The sequence below is a fragment of the Chrysemys picta genome, chromosome 6, assembly GCF_011386835.1.
Source record: "Chrysemys picta bellii isolate R12L10 chromosome 6, ASM1138683v2, whole genome shotgun sequence".
In the NCBI taxonomy this organism is placed as follows: Eukaryota; Metazoa; Chordata; order Testudines; family Emydidae; genus Chrysemys; species Chrysemys picta.
The window spans coordinates 43,701,582-43,716,092 of record NC_088796.1 but is presented as its reverse complement, the minus strand read 5'-3'; the positions used below and the strand labels follow the sequence as shown (position 1 = coordinate 43,716,092).

The window sequence follows — 14,511 nt, the reverse complement described above, 5'->3', positions numbered from 1 at the left end:
TTCCACTCATTCCACTCGTTCACAAGGTGCTACTCAAGCTTTGATGGGATGAAGCCTCTGATATTGATAGCTCCAGCCTGGCTGTGTCAGTACTGGTACATGTCTCTTCTGGAGCTGTCAGTAGACACTCCGATCACTCTGCCGCTGCTCTTGGACCTGATAACTTGGGATCACTGCCGTCTTCAGCATCCCAACCTCGAATCTCTCCACCCCATGGCTTGGAAGCTCCATGACTAAATCTGATGGAGCTTGCTTGGTCTGATCCAGTTAGGGAAGTCCTCCTTGGTAGTAGGAAACAGTCTACTAGTGCCACCTACCTACCCAGTTTGGTCATCGCAGAAACATACATCTCCTACGCACTCGTCAGTGCCTTTTATCTTGGGTACCTTCGGCACTTGAAGCAACATAGCTTATGTTTGGTGCAACAAGGGCTCTCTGTGCCATCAATAGAAGTCCACTTGGCTGCCATTTCCGCCTTTCACCCAGGCGTGGCTGGCCGATCGGTCTTCGCCAACCCGATAGTTGCATGTTTTCTTAAAGGACTTGACAGATTATACCCTCAAGTACAACAACCGATCTTGGACTGGGACCTTAACCTTGTTCTTTCCAGACTAATGGGGCCCCACTTTGAACCACTAGCAACATGCTCTTTGCTCTCTGTCTCATGGAAGGTGGCATTTCTGGTGGCAATAACCTGTGCCAGGAGGGTGTCAGAGCTTAATGCCCTAACATCCGAACCTCCTTACACAGTCTTCTATAAGGACAGTTATAGTTCAGCTTAGACCGCACCCAGCCTTCCTCCCAAGGTCATCTCCCAGTTTCATGTTAATCAGGACATTTTTCTTCCAGTTTTTTACCCTAAGCCACATGCCGAGAGCAAAAACCTTCACTCTTTGGATATTCACCGGGCATTGGCCTTTTATATCAAACAGACGAAGCTACTCAACTATTCGTCACAGTAGCAGACAGAATGAAGGGACTCCCAGTCTTTTCCCAAATAATTTAATTGTGGATCACATCCTGTATCTGCCCATGCTACGATCTGGCTAAAGTGCTTGCCCCCACCGTGACAGCGCACTCCATGAGGGCGCAGGCATCTTCAACGGCGTTCCTGGCCTGGGTTCCAAATGAGGAAATTTAGATGGCTGTGACCTGGTCCTCAATCCACACTTTTGCCTCTCACTATGCCATTACCCAGCAGGCTAGAGCGGCGCTTCAGTCAGCAAACCCATGAGCACCAGCCCCGCCTCCAAGTTCCTGCTTGAGTCTCCTAATTGGAATCAACATGAGCAAGCACTCGAAGAAGAAAAAACGGTTACCTACCTTTCGTAACTGTTGTTCTTCAAGATGTGTTGCTCATGTCCATTCCAAGACACACCCATCTATCCCTCTGTTGGAGCACTGCTGGAAAGAAGGAACTGAAGTGGCAGCAGGTTGTCAGGACCCTATATGCGGCACCATGGAGGCGCAACTCCAGGGGGCACCTGAACTGACCCAATGGATACCACTAGGGGGAAAAACCTTCCGGCTACTGTGCACGCGGCATACACACATCTAGTTGGAATCAACATGAGCAACACATCTTGAAGAACAACAGTTACTAAAGGTATTTTTTTAATTAAAAATGTATATTACTGTAGTGCACAGAAGCCCTGGTTATTAGGGTTACCATTCGTCCGGATTCCCCCGAACATGTCCGGCTTTTTTGAGTTAAAAATAGCGTCCGGGGGGAATTTGTAAATGTCCGGATTTCCCCCCCATGCAGAGCGTGCGCGGCTTACAGGGCAGCCGGCCGGATCGTGCCACTCGCACGGGGCTCTGGCAGCCTGAGCCCTTCCTCCACTTCCTCCTCCTCTCCCCTGCAACTTGACACCACTCCCCTCCTCTCTCTCCCTCCCTTCCCTCTTCCCCCCCCCCCCCTCCCGCCCTGCATTCGCAGATCGCCGGCCAGCCGTTCGCCTCGGGCAGTCTGGAGCTCCGACCCTGCTCCCCTCCCCCGCTGCCGAGTGCGCCGCTCTGCAGCACAGTAAGGGGGCCGGGGGGGTCAGAGAAGTGGCAGGGAGGTTCTGGGGGGGGGGGGGGTAGTCAAGAGACAGGGAGCAGGGGGAGGGGGTGTGGATAAGGGTTGGGGCAGTCAGGGGACAGGTAGGGGTAAGGTCCTAGGGGGCCAGATAGGATGTGGGGAACAGGGCCGGCTCTGGCTTTTTTGACGCACTAGGCAAAAAAGCCACCCGCCGCACCCCCCGCACCCCCCCGCCAGCGCGGCAGGGGAGGGCGCCGAGCAATCCCCCACCGGCCAGAGCGCCGGGGGGAAGGCGGCGAGCCCGCAGCGGCTCTGCTCTCCCCGGCGGCCAGAGCGCCGGGAGCAGGGCGGAGAGTCCGGCTGGCAGGGCCGGCTCCAGGCACCAGCCCACCAAGCATGTGCTTGGGGCGGCGCCTGGAGGGGGGGGGCGCGGCGGGGCACTCCGGCCTGAGAGCGGGGCCGCGACTGGGCTCGCCGCCCTCCCCGCGGCGCTCCTGCCGCTGGGGGCTCTCCGCCCTCCTCCCGGCGCTCTGGCCGCCGGGGAGAGTGGAGAGCCCCGGCCGGGCTCTCCGGCCGCCGGGGAGAGTGGAGAGCCCCGGCCGGGCTCTCCGCCCTCCTCCCTCCTCCCGGCGCTCCGGCCTGTGGGGGATTGCTCGGCGCCCTCCCCTGCCGCGCTGGCGGGGGAGGGGGGGGCGGCGGGTGGCTTTTTTGCCTAGGGTGGCAAAAAAGCCAGAGCCAGCCCTGCTGGCTGGGGCTCTCCGCTGTCCCCGGCGGCCAGAGCGCCGGGGGGAAGGCGGCGAGCCCGGCCGGGGCTCTCCGCTCTCCCCGGCGGCCAGAGCGCCGGGGGGAAGGCGGCGAGCCCGGCCGGGGCTCTCCGCTCTCCCCGGCGGCCAGAGTGCCGCGGGGAGGGCGGAGAGCCCCCGGCGGCAGGAGCGCCGCGGGGAGGGTGGCGAGCCCAGTCGCTGCCCCGCTCTCGGGCCACAGCGCCCCGCTGCGCCGCCCCCCTCCAGGCGCCTCCCCAAGCACATGCTTGGTGGGCTGGTGCCTGGAGCAGGTCCTGGTGGGGAAGGTCTCAGGAGGGGGCAGTCAGGGGACAAGGCGCAGGGAGGCTTAGGTAGGGGGTGGAGTCCTGGGGGGCAATTAGGGGCAGGGGTTCCAGGAGGGGGCAGTCAGGGGACAAGGAGTGTGGGGGAGGGTTGGGGGTTCTGAGGGGGCAGGAAGTGGGAGGGAGTGGAAGGGGCGGGGGCGGGGCTAGGGCGGGGCTCCTCCCGTCCTCTTTTTTGATTGTTGAAATATGGTAACCCTACTGGTTATGGGCCAGGACCTCTTTGTGCTAGGTGGACAAACACAGTACAAAAAGGTTGTCCCTAACCCACAGAGCTTAAAATCTAGGTGTGAGACAAGAGATGGGGTGTACAAGAAAACAATGAGACAGTACTGGTCAGTATGATAGGCAGTGTTCTCAGCATACCAACCACCTAACCTTTGACAAGTTTTTTTGTAAGCATCACAAACAGAGTTTTAAGGAGAGATTTGTAGGAGGATAATGAGGTAGCTTTGTGGATATTCACAATGAGCTGCTCCCTAGCATGAGGGGCAGCATGGGAGAAAATACGAAGATACTTGTTTGAAAATGTAATAACTGGCTGATTGGAGACTGGTATCATGGGTCAGTTGGAGAAAGGAGTTGACATCATAACAGTAAATTGTAAGATAATGGGTAGGGTAGAGAAAGGCCATGAAGGGCTTTGAAAATGAAAACATAGCTTATGTTTGGTGCAATAAAGAAGGGGGAGCCAGTGGCGAGATTCAAAGAACGGGGTGACAGCCATAATGATGAACTAGGAAGATGATTTTTACAGCAGCATTTGGAATGGATATGAATAGCACAAGATTTCATTTGTCAAGGCCAGAGAGAAGGATGTTGTAGTAGCGGAAACATGAGAGAAGAGCGTAGATGAGGTTTTAGCTATGTGGATAGATAGGGAAAGTGTGATGCAGAAAGAATCCACAAGATTTAGACATGGATGTGAGAACCTAGAGAGAGAGGCCTGAGTTGAAGACTATGACCAGGTTACTGGCCTGAGTGACAGGCAGGATGGTGGTGTGGTCCATAGTGATTGAGAGAGGAGGTAGTAGAGATTAAGAGTTATGTTTTAGTCATGTTGAGTTTGAGGTGATGGCAGACATCCATTAAGAGATGTCAGAGAGATAGGCCAAGATTTTAATTTGGATAGAAGGAGAGGTCTGGAGTAGAGAGGTAGATCGGTGAGTTTTAGTATAGAGATGGTAGTTGAATTTGTGTTTGCGAATGAGATTATCCAGAGTTAAGGTATAGCGGTAGAAGAGAAGGGGACCAACAACAGAGCCCCGTAGAACCCCACATTAAGAATCTTCCGAAGGACGCACTGAATGAGCAATTAGAGATAGGAGAAGAATGAGGAGAGGACAGTCATGGAAACTGAGAGGACAAGAGTTCAAGAAGAGCATGAATTATTTCAGTGTTCAGTTTTCCAAAATAGAGCACATTGTGATACCATTCTGGAATATTTTCCTTTAAAAGAAAATAATGAAACCTGGGAGTTTTTATTAAAAAAAATTCTCACATTAAGAGAACGTGAATATTGTATGGTTGAGCATTCATATAAAAAAAGACAAATGTTCTACAGTATATCAAACTCTTTTGCAGCATATAGATTCCCATTATATTTTTTCATACTTACATCCTTAACGCTGTTTTCATTACTGCAATGCTCCAATACCTCTAATGATCTTTCAATTCTCTATATAATTGAATAATTTAATCAGCAGCATGCACTATACGATACTACTTTTCAACAAGCAGAAGAGCCTTCCTTAAGAATGGCCATACTGGATCAGACCAAAGGTCCACCTAGCCCAGTGTCCTGTCTTCCAACAGTGGCCAATGCCCCAGAGGGGATGAACAGAATAGGTAATCATTAAGTGATCCATCCCCTGTCGTCCATTCCCAACTTAGTTGCGTTTCAGAGAATGAGGTAGTTAACTATGCACTTAGTTCACACTGAGGCAGCCTATATATTCCAGTGAATTTTCACTGTTGACCTATTATACAACATAGTACAGATTAAAGAATAATTATGATTTGTATGTAGAAATCATATAAGTAGCTTTCATAGCTTCTGGCCTATACAGAGTAATACATAATACTACAAGATTACAATTTAGAAGTAGTATGACCATATAATTGAAGACTGTATCATAATGGATATTCACAATGGGACACAATTAAAGTTTCATCTGCGTCCTCAATGCTGTTGTTACCTGGCTTGAGTGCTTAATTGGTCAGCTGTCACAGGGGTTTTGGTGGGGGGAGAAGAACATAATATTATTTGGTGATCAGTTTGAGAGAGAGATCATTTCTAAATGAAGACAGTAGATTTTAAAATTAAATTAATATACATCATATCGGGTAGGTAGGGCACTGGGCTGGGACTCAGAGCTGGGTTCTATTCGCAGCTACACCATTGTCCTGCTGTGTGATCCTGGGCAAGTCACTTCACCTTGTTATGCCTCTCTTTCCCCTCTCACTATTTGTCTGTCTTGTCTATTTACACTGTTAACTCTTTCAAGCAGAGGCTGTCAATTAAAATGTGTTTGTACAGTGCCTAGCATAATGAGACCCCAGTCTCAGTTGGGGCCTCTAGGCACCACTGTAATACAAATTATAAATAAAATAATCAAGGGGAAAATAAGATGTGGAATTGTGACTTGGAGATTTTCCCAGAAGCACCACACATGGAAAATCTCAAATAAACTTGTTATGAAGCAATATTGGCAAACAATACACAATTTGATTCTCATACACTGGTTTGCGATTGATTAAATTTCACTCTCATAATGTTTTGTACATAATTCAACTTGCTGAAGATGTGCTTTTAAATATTTTTTTGAGTGTGTAAACTTTTAATAAATAAATGGGATCTCTTCAAAGAACATAATTTTTTATTCCAAATTATCAAAGCTGCACTTTCAGTATATCGAAGTCTAATGCACAGTGCAAAGTAGTCTGGAAGTGTATTCAAAAGAAAATAATCTACTGAAACTCCTCTCTGTTTACCAGACCCTCTTATGAGCCTCGTGTCTGATTTCACACAGCAGCTCTGAGTGAAGGCAGCAGGTTTTTACTTGGCAAACGCTCTTTAACAAAGCAAGGGCTGATTTGATAAATGCCTTGCTTATATCCAGTGGATTTTGCTGTGGAATTGGAGACTAAATAAAGGCATGATGAAAGATGGTCTTATTTTTAAATCTTACCTATTTATTGAAAAGTGAAAATGTTTTACTTTCAGAATTCATTCTTCTGAATTAGAATTTTAAATCAAAAACTATATAATGAAGGCATGTTACTTGAAACTATATATTCCCTACTGAGGAAAAATAGATTCTAAAATGTCCTTGGAGGGGTTAGGGGTGCTGATTTTTATAGCAAGTGTTTTTGAGTTACATAATTGATGTTGAGCTATGGGTTTAAGGTCAACCTATGAATAAGCTGTATTTGGTTAGAGATGACAAAATAAGTATGGATTGGTCATGTGGTTTCTCTCCATTTTTGGAATGTGAGGAAGAGCAAAGTATATAACAAGTTGAGTAGTTCACAGCTATGTTCATCAATTCAGAATACAACTGGGAAGATAATGCAATCATGAACATTGATTTAAATTAACAGTTAATTGCTTTTGAATGTATTCACAATGTATTTGTTCATTTTCTTTGAACATTTGTGTAAGTAACTTTTTTTTTTTGCCCACAAGAATGCGTAATGCGTTGGTACAAAAGATTATACCAGAAGCGTTTGCCTGGCTGTCTGGAAATCTTTGAGGTTTTTTCCTTGAAATGTTTGTCTGCTGCTCAGAGAGTAAAACATCATATGATCAGTGACACCAGAAATAGCTGATGAAATAGTTGAAACAAAGAGCGTATTTTAAACTCATAGGTTGAAATATATTTGCATAAAATGTTCTTTGAGCAACTACAAATAGCAAGAAAACTTGTAAACATTCTTTACAAACCAAAAAGTCTAACGTCAGTAAATAAATCACTTGCTGTGAATAGTTCAATTCTAATTCAGACTCTAATTTTAGTAGGAATACAATGTTAATGAATGGTAAGTGAGGATATCAAGTAAAGGTAGTTACTGTCATGATTCAGTGAAGTGCAAAATATGATTTAAACAACTAGAAATGCTACTTCGTTGTTCCCAAACACTTTTAGTATAGAACAGCTTATAATATTTAGATTTTTCTGCAATAAAATATACATTTTTTTTCTGTAGCTGCAACTGCTTATCTTGAAGCCAGGTAGAACCTCAATAATTTGTAAGGGGGTGGGGAGGGGGAATGTTTATCATGTTCATTGTGCACCAAAGTGGCTTTACTGCCTGCTGTGATCTGCTCAGTTTAGATATTCTGTTACATAACTCTTCCCTTTAGCTTGTTTAAGATAAGCTTATAGACATGTTGGGGTGAGAGCTAAATGATGGTGTCTAATATTACTCTTTCCTCCATGACCCATATTTTCCTGAACTGCAGTGGAACCTTGCCAATGATACTGTGGTCACTATGCATCCTTCCAAGTAGCACTCTATGCCTGAAGCCCTTTCTGAACCTGCCTACATGATTAATGAATTAGTAAATCTACATTGTTCATTTGACGTGGGCATTACAGTATTTAGTTACAATACTTCATATTATACTGATAAATGTTCCCTAATTTGTGAAAATTAGTGGGAGACGCAAGGACATACTAGAGTGGTGGTGTGGATAAGAGCTAAAGTTTTTGCTGGTCTTGAATGCTAGACATATTTACCATTTATACTTTTGTTATTGCATAGGAAGAGTCCAGTCAAGAGAGATTTAAATACGTTAAAATGTGTGGATAAATTGTTTGAAGTATTTCAGCTAAATTGTACATTAAGCAATTTGTCCTGTAACCCCATGGGAAATTTCAACAAACTGTTAAACATATATATTTTTTTGAGTTATGGAAGAGTAAAAATATATTTTCTGCTGTAAAGGTGTATATGCACTTAACTCAAATGGCTGAACTTCATAAGCTGAAACTTTTCAGGTGTCTAGTCTGAAGTCGTGAATAAGAACTAGTTTGTAAAAAATACTTTAAATACGTAAAGCTATGGGAGAAGATTCTCAGTTGATGTAAGTTGTCATGGCTTCATTGATGTACAATTTTAAACAATCAAAAGGTTCAGAGAGAAAAAGTGTAAAGGTTCTCTAATATCCTTACCTTGCCTGTAGGCTTTGTGCAGGCTCTCTGCACAGGTGTGAATTTCACCAATCTGAGAGTAAACTACTGTACTGTATATTCTGATTAAATGTTGGACATTTTTAATGGCACCGACTATGTAGCCACAGCTGGACCTGATTTATTACCTTGCCCTTCCCCCTGCTTCTCAACCTACACTGGTCAGCTTGGCTTGTTTTAATTAGAATTTTAAGTGTGTCAAGTTCTAATTGTATTTTTAAATTAAAACAGCATGTTGAACTGCAAAGGGATTACTTTCTTAACAAAAAAAAAAAATTCACCACCAAGTTATAATGTCCATTGCGGTCTGTGGTGTTCTGTATTGCTGAAATGTTTTCATAATTTATTTTAATGTGTGTGTATATGAAAATTTTACCTCTTGTCTCCCCCTCATGGTTCCCATTCTCCAAAATGGTTAATTGCCATGAAGACTAATCTGCATTATTTTCTGCCTAGAAACAGGCTGCTCAAGACAGTCTGCCACCCTAGGCAAAATTTTAGTGTGCCACTCCACTCCTACCCCCTACAACAGAGGTTCTCAAGTATGGGAGGGGCACCCTGCATTCGACTTTCTGGGCTGAGGGTGGTGAGCCTTCTGATGGTTCAGTGGTTATGGTAGAAGTGGAGTGGGAGCTCAGCACTAGGTCACAACACTGTTCACTCAGGTGTGATCTGGCTGCCTCTCCATCAAGAGAGCAGGCTGCAGCCAGCCAAATCTGAGTGAGTGGCATTGCAACCTGGTGTACAGAGTTGCAGTGCTACTCAAGTTTGGCCTGGCTGCCCCAGGCAGTGGCCTAGTTTGTCTATGGCTAGAGCAGCCCTGCCTAAAAACGCTAAAAAAAATTGCTTCTTCAAACTACTATCCTTTGAAATTCCTAAGTCATAACTCTGTATGAACACTTTACCTATTTTATATGTAACCATATACTGATGGTTCAAAAAGCAATCTGTGTTAAAAGTGTCTGCAAATTGTTTTCCTTTCCTCTAGCTGGAGCCACCAAATGATTTCAATTCGTGAAGCCAGAGCCATTCCAAGACCTGATGGCATTGAATGGAGAAACAAATTCATTTGTGTAGAAGGTAAAGAGTGAAGCTGCAATTTTTGTGTTTTCAGTTTCATATATTTAGTTCCTTGATAGCGTTCATTTAACTTAGCCTGTCACTTATAGGCTTTGCTTATCTCTTTTTTCAGGCATTTTCAATAATACATGCAGATACGTAATATAGTATATGACATTTCAGTGGAAAAGTTAGATTACTGTTTTACAACTATGTAGCAAAGTCCGGTGTGACTAAAGTGGAAATATTTGTTGGCTTCTCTCCTTTGAGTGATTTTTTTTTTTTTTAAACCATTGTCATACAATACCTCCTGCTTCACTTCACATGCTTTTTTTATGCGGTGACTGCTCCCAGTTTATCCTTCACTTACAGTACATGTGTTACAGGCAGAGCTGATACTGTTGCCTAGTGTTAAGGGTGCCTGATACTTTAATATGTCCTCAGAGGGTCAGGTGGACTAGTGGATAGCACTCCCAGTTTCCAGTCTCACGCCTCCCGGCGGGAAGGGCTTTCAGTCCAGTTCCTAACCCTTGTTATGTGGCCTAGCTTCACCTCAAGGTTTTCGCTGTCCTACCCTCTCCTTACTAGAGTGGGGTGAGGCTTTGGCCCATGCTGCAACAAAGACATTTGGTAGGGGAGCCTGGGCCTTGCCTCCCTCTCAACTGGACTCTGAACCAGGGCCTGTGAGAGACAACAATATCTGACTCACTGGAGGCTTCAGTGCCCTTATTCTGGAGCCCCGAGGCTGGTTCTGTCATCTTCCCCCTTTTGAGCTGAGTTGCTCCCTTTTAAGATTCCTCTCCATTTGGAGCAGGCTCTGCAGGTTGGGAGGGGCAGGACTCCCTGGGTCCAGTGTGGGATTTGTACACTCTCACACTGATCCTTTTTTCAGTTGCTAATAAATTTGCCAAATTCAAATTTTCTATTCTGATTGTCTGTCTGCCTCAGGCTGAATTTTTTTTAGAGTGTTTCAGCCATAATGGTCCAGCCATTTCCAAGAACAAGGCTAGAGAAAAATACATTGTTTTGCAATGTTAAAAGCTTTGGAGCAGGGAGTCAGAATTTGGTGGTGATGGGGGGTGGGGTCCTTTGTGTCAAGGGCGTCTCTTGCTATTCCTGTGAAAATTGGCCCAAATTGGGCCAAGTTATAAGCCTTTGAAAAATCTCAGTTTGCTCATGCTCAGTGGCGACGTCTTAGTTTAGTAGCTTAAATCATTGATTCCAGGGCCGGCTCTAGGCACCAGCGTCCCAAGCATGCGCTTGGGGTGGCACTTTTCAAGGGGCGGCACTCTGGCCCTTTTTGCTTGGGGCAGCAAAAAACCTGGAGCCGGCTCTGACTGATTCCATCCACCCTGGGAATGCTTTAGCCCCTCATGGCCCTTAGTGCTGACCTAACTGCACGTGTGCCATGCCATCCCCAAGCATGTTCCATCCCGTTGTAGCTCCTGTGAGTGACTGGACTGCACATGTTTTTAGAGACGCTCGCACAGTAGCTGTCTGCACTGTACCTGATTCAGGCCAGTATTAGTCTCATTTCCATAAGCCCTTAACACAGCAGTGCATTTGAACTATTTTTGAAAAAAATTCTACAAACCTGCCTTGCCACTACGCTTGAAAATTCTAGATTCTAATCTTTCCTAATGGAAAGATGATACTTTTAGTCCTCTTCTGAATCATCAAATTGTCAGGATGGCAATTTGATTATTTTATATTTGACATTCATTTTTAATGAATTATTTTTCTGATTAGTGAGTAAAATTTACATTATACTGGAGTTTTCCTTTGAAAACTTCCTGACATTTAGAAAAAATTGAGGGACACTTAACGGTTGATTTATTTTAATTAAAATGTTGCATACATAGTCGTGCAAAATTCTTCTTGTCCACTCTTCCAATGCAAGTGTTTTTCTTTTGACAGGAGAATAGAATACAATTTTTTATTGTCATTTATTAGCATAGCATGGGAAAGGTTTGAGTCTGCACTGGGACAGTTTCCTGACAACCTTGGGAAGGCTTTGCAGCCCCTCACTTGTTGTTTAAAGTCTTTATGATGTTGGGTGCAATATGGAATGCCTGGAGGCTCCTAACTAATGTTACAGAATCATTCAGCATCAAATTTCAGACAGATAAAGGAAATACTATGCTACTTCACATAGCATATAATCAGCATTTGCATTTCACTGTAGTAACAGGTCACTGTGTCAAATTCTGTGTCTAGATTTTAGAATGCTGAACATCTTGTGGATCAGATCGCCAATATTCTGATCCAGTATAAAGGCATGTCGCATTGTAAAGTAAAATCTGCTAGTAAGTACCCAGTTAAATATTTAAACATATTTTTAGGAAGGAAAAAAAATTCTAGAAGCATGCCAAACAAAACCAGTCAGCCCATTATGCTGGTGAATTATGAGTACTGAAGTTCATTTAAATTTGGAGTGTAATTTGGATGGTTTTGCTAATGAAAGGTCCCAGTTTTATAGTCCCTATACTGGCAAAATCCCCGTGAGTTAAATGGGAGCTTGTAATCTGGTGCTGTCACCTCTTGCGAGCGTCCCCTTCTGGTCGAGTGTGAGCATGCAGTTTCTCAGTTCTTGGAACGGGGTGGCACCCACCTCTCGCAAGCATTCACCCCTCCCACCCACCCTTTGGTCGATGGCTTCATCGGCAGGTCTTCAATGACTCAGCCCTCTGGCTGAATCTCACACACTGTAGGTGGAAAAGAACAAACAAACCCCTTCCAGGGTATACAGTCTTTACCTTTCGCCAAGGCATCCTACCCAGAGAAACTGCCCGCTATAACAGTCCAACAGGGCCCATCGCGGTACCCTCGCTTGGTCTGGCTAGGTTCTGGGCTCAGTCCTCCCTTGGTCCCCGCAGCCTGCCAGGAGCTTCTTCTTAGCTCCCCATGTCTTCGGCAGCCCTCCCTGGGCTCACACCTGCCCACACTGAGTTGTCTGTGGTTTTGCTGCTCTTCCAGCCAACCAGGAACCCAGTCTTCCCTCTTTCAGCTCCAGGCAACAACTGACTGCTTTTTTTATATGGACCCTGATTGGCTCTCCAGCAGCCCCTCTGATTGGTTGCTTCCCCTGCAGCTGCTCTAGGCTGCCTGGAGGACTACTCCTTTGCTCTTTTTTGGGGTGGGGTGAGGCAGGACTGCGAGGCCTCCAGCAGGGGCCTCTGGACCTAGTCCACCCTGCCACACTGCTTTTCTTGAATAAGGATTGTAAAAACAGGCCATAAATGAATACTTTGGAAAGTCACAGCTGCATCATTGCTACTGTAATTAAAAATGCATATGAGAAATACAAAACTGTGACCAATATTGTGCTCAATTTATACATGGCTGTTTATAGTTTTGTTTTTTGTTTTTTTTCCAGAACATCTTATATGTATTAATGTATTTCATAAAACTCTTATGCTCACATCCACTAAAATTAAAAGGATTCCTAAACCATTAAAAATAAAGTTAGTTTACGACCCAGAATGTGACACATTAAAAGGAGACTAATCTAGCTAGGACTGTATTTTGCCTCAGGGCTCTGTCATTGGCTATTGTACCTTTACAAGTATGCAATACACCAGGGGTAGGCAACCTATGGCACACGTGCCAAAGGCAGCACGCAAGCTGATTTTCAGTGGCACTCACACTGCCTGGGTCTTGGCCACTGGTCCGGGGGGGGGGGGGGGAGGGCTCTGCATTTTAATTTAATTTTAAATGAAGCTTCTTAAAAATTTTAAAAACCTTATTTACTTTACATACAACAAAAGTTTAGTTCTATATTATAGACTTATAGAAAGAGACCGTCTAAAAATGTTAAAATGTATTACTGGCACGCAAAACCTTAAATTAGAGTGAATAAAAGACTCGGCACACCACTTCTGAAAGGTTGCCGACCCCTGAAATACACCATAGTGTACTTAAACTGTCATCTGGAAAAGTGTAAAAAGACTGGATTCTAAAACTTGTTTTGCAATGAAATTGAAAGGCGGTCTGTGCATGGTAACCCTATAGTATATTTGCTCTACTGCAGAGGGGAGTACAAATTTATGAATATTATGCTGATATTGATTATGCGGATGACAAATAATAGGCCAGAGTCGTGTTGGTTTCTAGTCCATTAGAAGCAAATGAGAAAAACTATACATTGCTAACTGGAAAAAGACAAAAATAGTAGGAAGAATAGAGATTTTTTGAAAGATGGGTTTTCTTAAATATTTTACAGGGCTTTTGGTTTTTATATATTCAGGTATAAGGAAAATAACATTATTTTACCACTTCAGTCTGTATAATTTTGTCTCAAAAGATAATGTATAATAAGATAAAGTAGTTGCTTGTAGATCTGATATAAGTACATTGTTGCACATGGACCTTTCAGAACAGTTGCACAGTCATATTTAGATGTATAATACACACTATTGATTGTAACAGGACCTTCCTTGTTTAGAATATTTAGCAATATTTAAAATGGGATAGAAATATATGGTCTATGAACTAACAAAAGGCGTTAGTTAAGGATGTGGCTGCTTTATTCCTTGTTCTGAGACTTTGAATAGACTGCTGACTTCTATAATACTTGAAATACTTGTACAGTGCATGAAAGCACCTGGTAGAAGACCTGTATTAATACTCCTGCTGACAATGCCATCTATCTAGATTTAAAAGAGTAATACTCCAACAATCTCTACTGTAACTGCAGAATATTAGTGTTGTGTTTTTACGGTATGAGAGTTACCTGCACAGTACATGTCAGAAAGGGAAAATGCAGCCAGTTGCTAAAAGCCTTCATAGAAAGTGACAATATGTTGACTCATCCTCTGCTTCTCTCACTGTAGTTTACTAGGTGAAGATAAAGCAAAGGTTGGTTTTTTTAACACTTAAATTTTACGTTTAACCTTGCAGAGCCTTTTGATGGAACAAACACAGCTAGGGCTGTACATGAAAAGCAGAAGTTTGACATTATCAAGGATGAATTTCTAAAGGTAAAAAATACATCACATTAATTCTTGTAGCCCTCTTGTCTGCAAGAAAGTTTCTGGAATAAAAAATGAAAACAGAGAGGGTCAGAGGATTTGTGTACTACAGTGGTGGCCTGAGGTATGTTTGCCTTACACTTCAGAATCTGCGTAATA

At 44.1% G+C, this 14,511-nt stretch overlaps 1 protein-coding gene across 5 annotated transcripts in view; it reads left to right on the top strand.

Moving 5' to 3' along the window:
• The window catches only part of TENT2 (terminal nucleotidyltransferase 2), a 73,632-nt gene that overhangs the window by 56,051 nt on the left and 3,070 nt on the right, over positions 1-14,511 (top strand). For all 5 annotated transcript variants that reach the window (XM_005286433.5, XM_005286432.5, XM_065599070.1 and 2 more), the window contains 2 exons: positions 9,312-9,403; positions 14,282-14,361. In XM_005286433.5, coding sequence (XP_005286490.2) covers positions 9,312-9,403; positions 14,282-14,361 — 172 coding nt within the window. The remainder of the gene's footprint in view (positions 1-9,311; positions 9,404-14,281; positions 14,362-14,511) is intronic.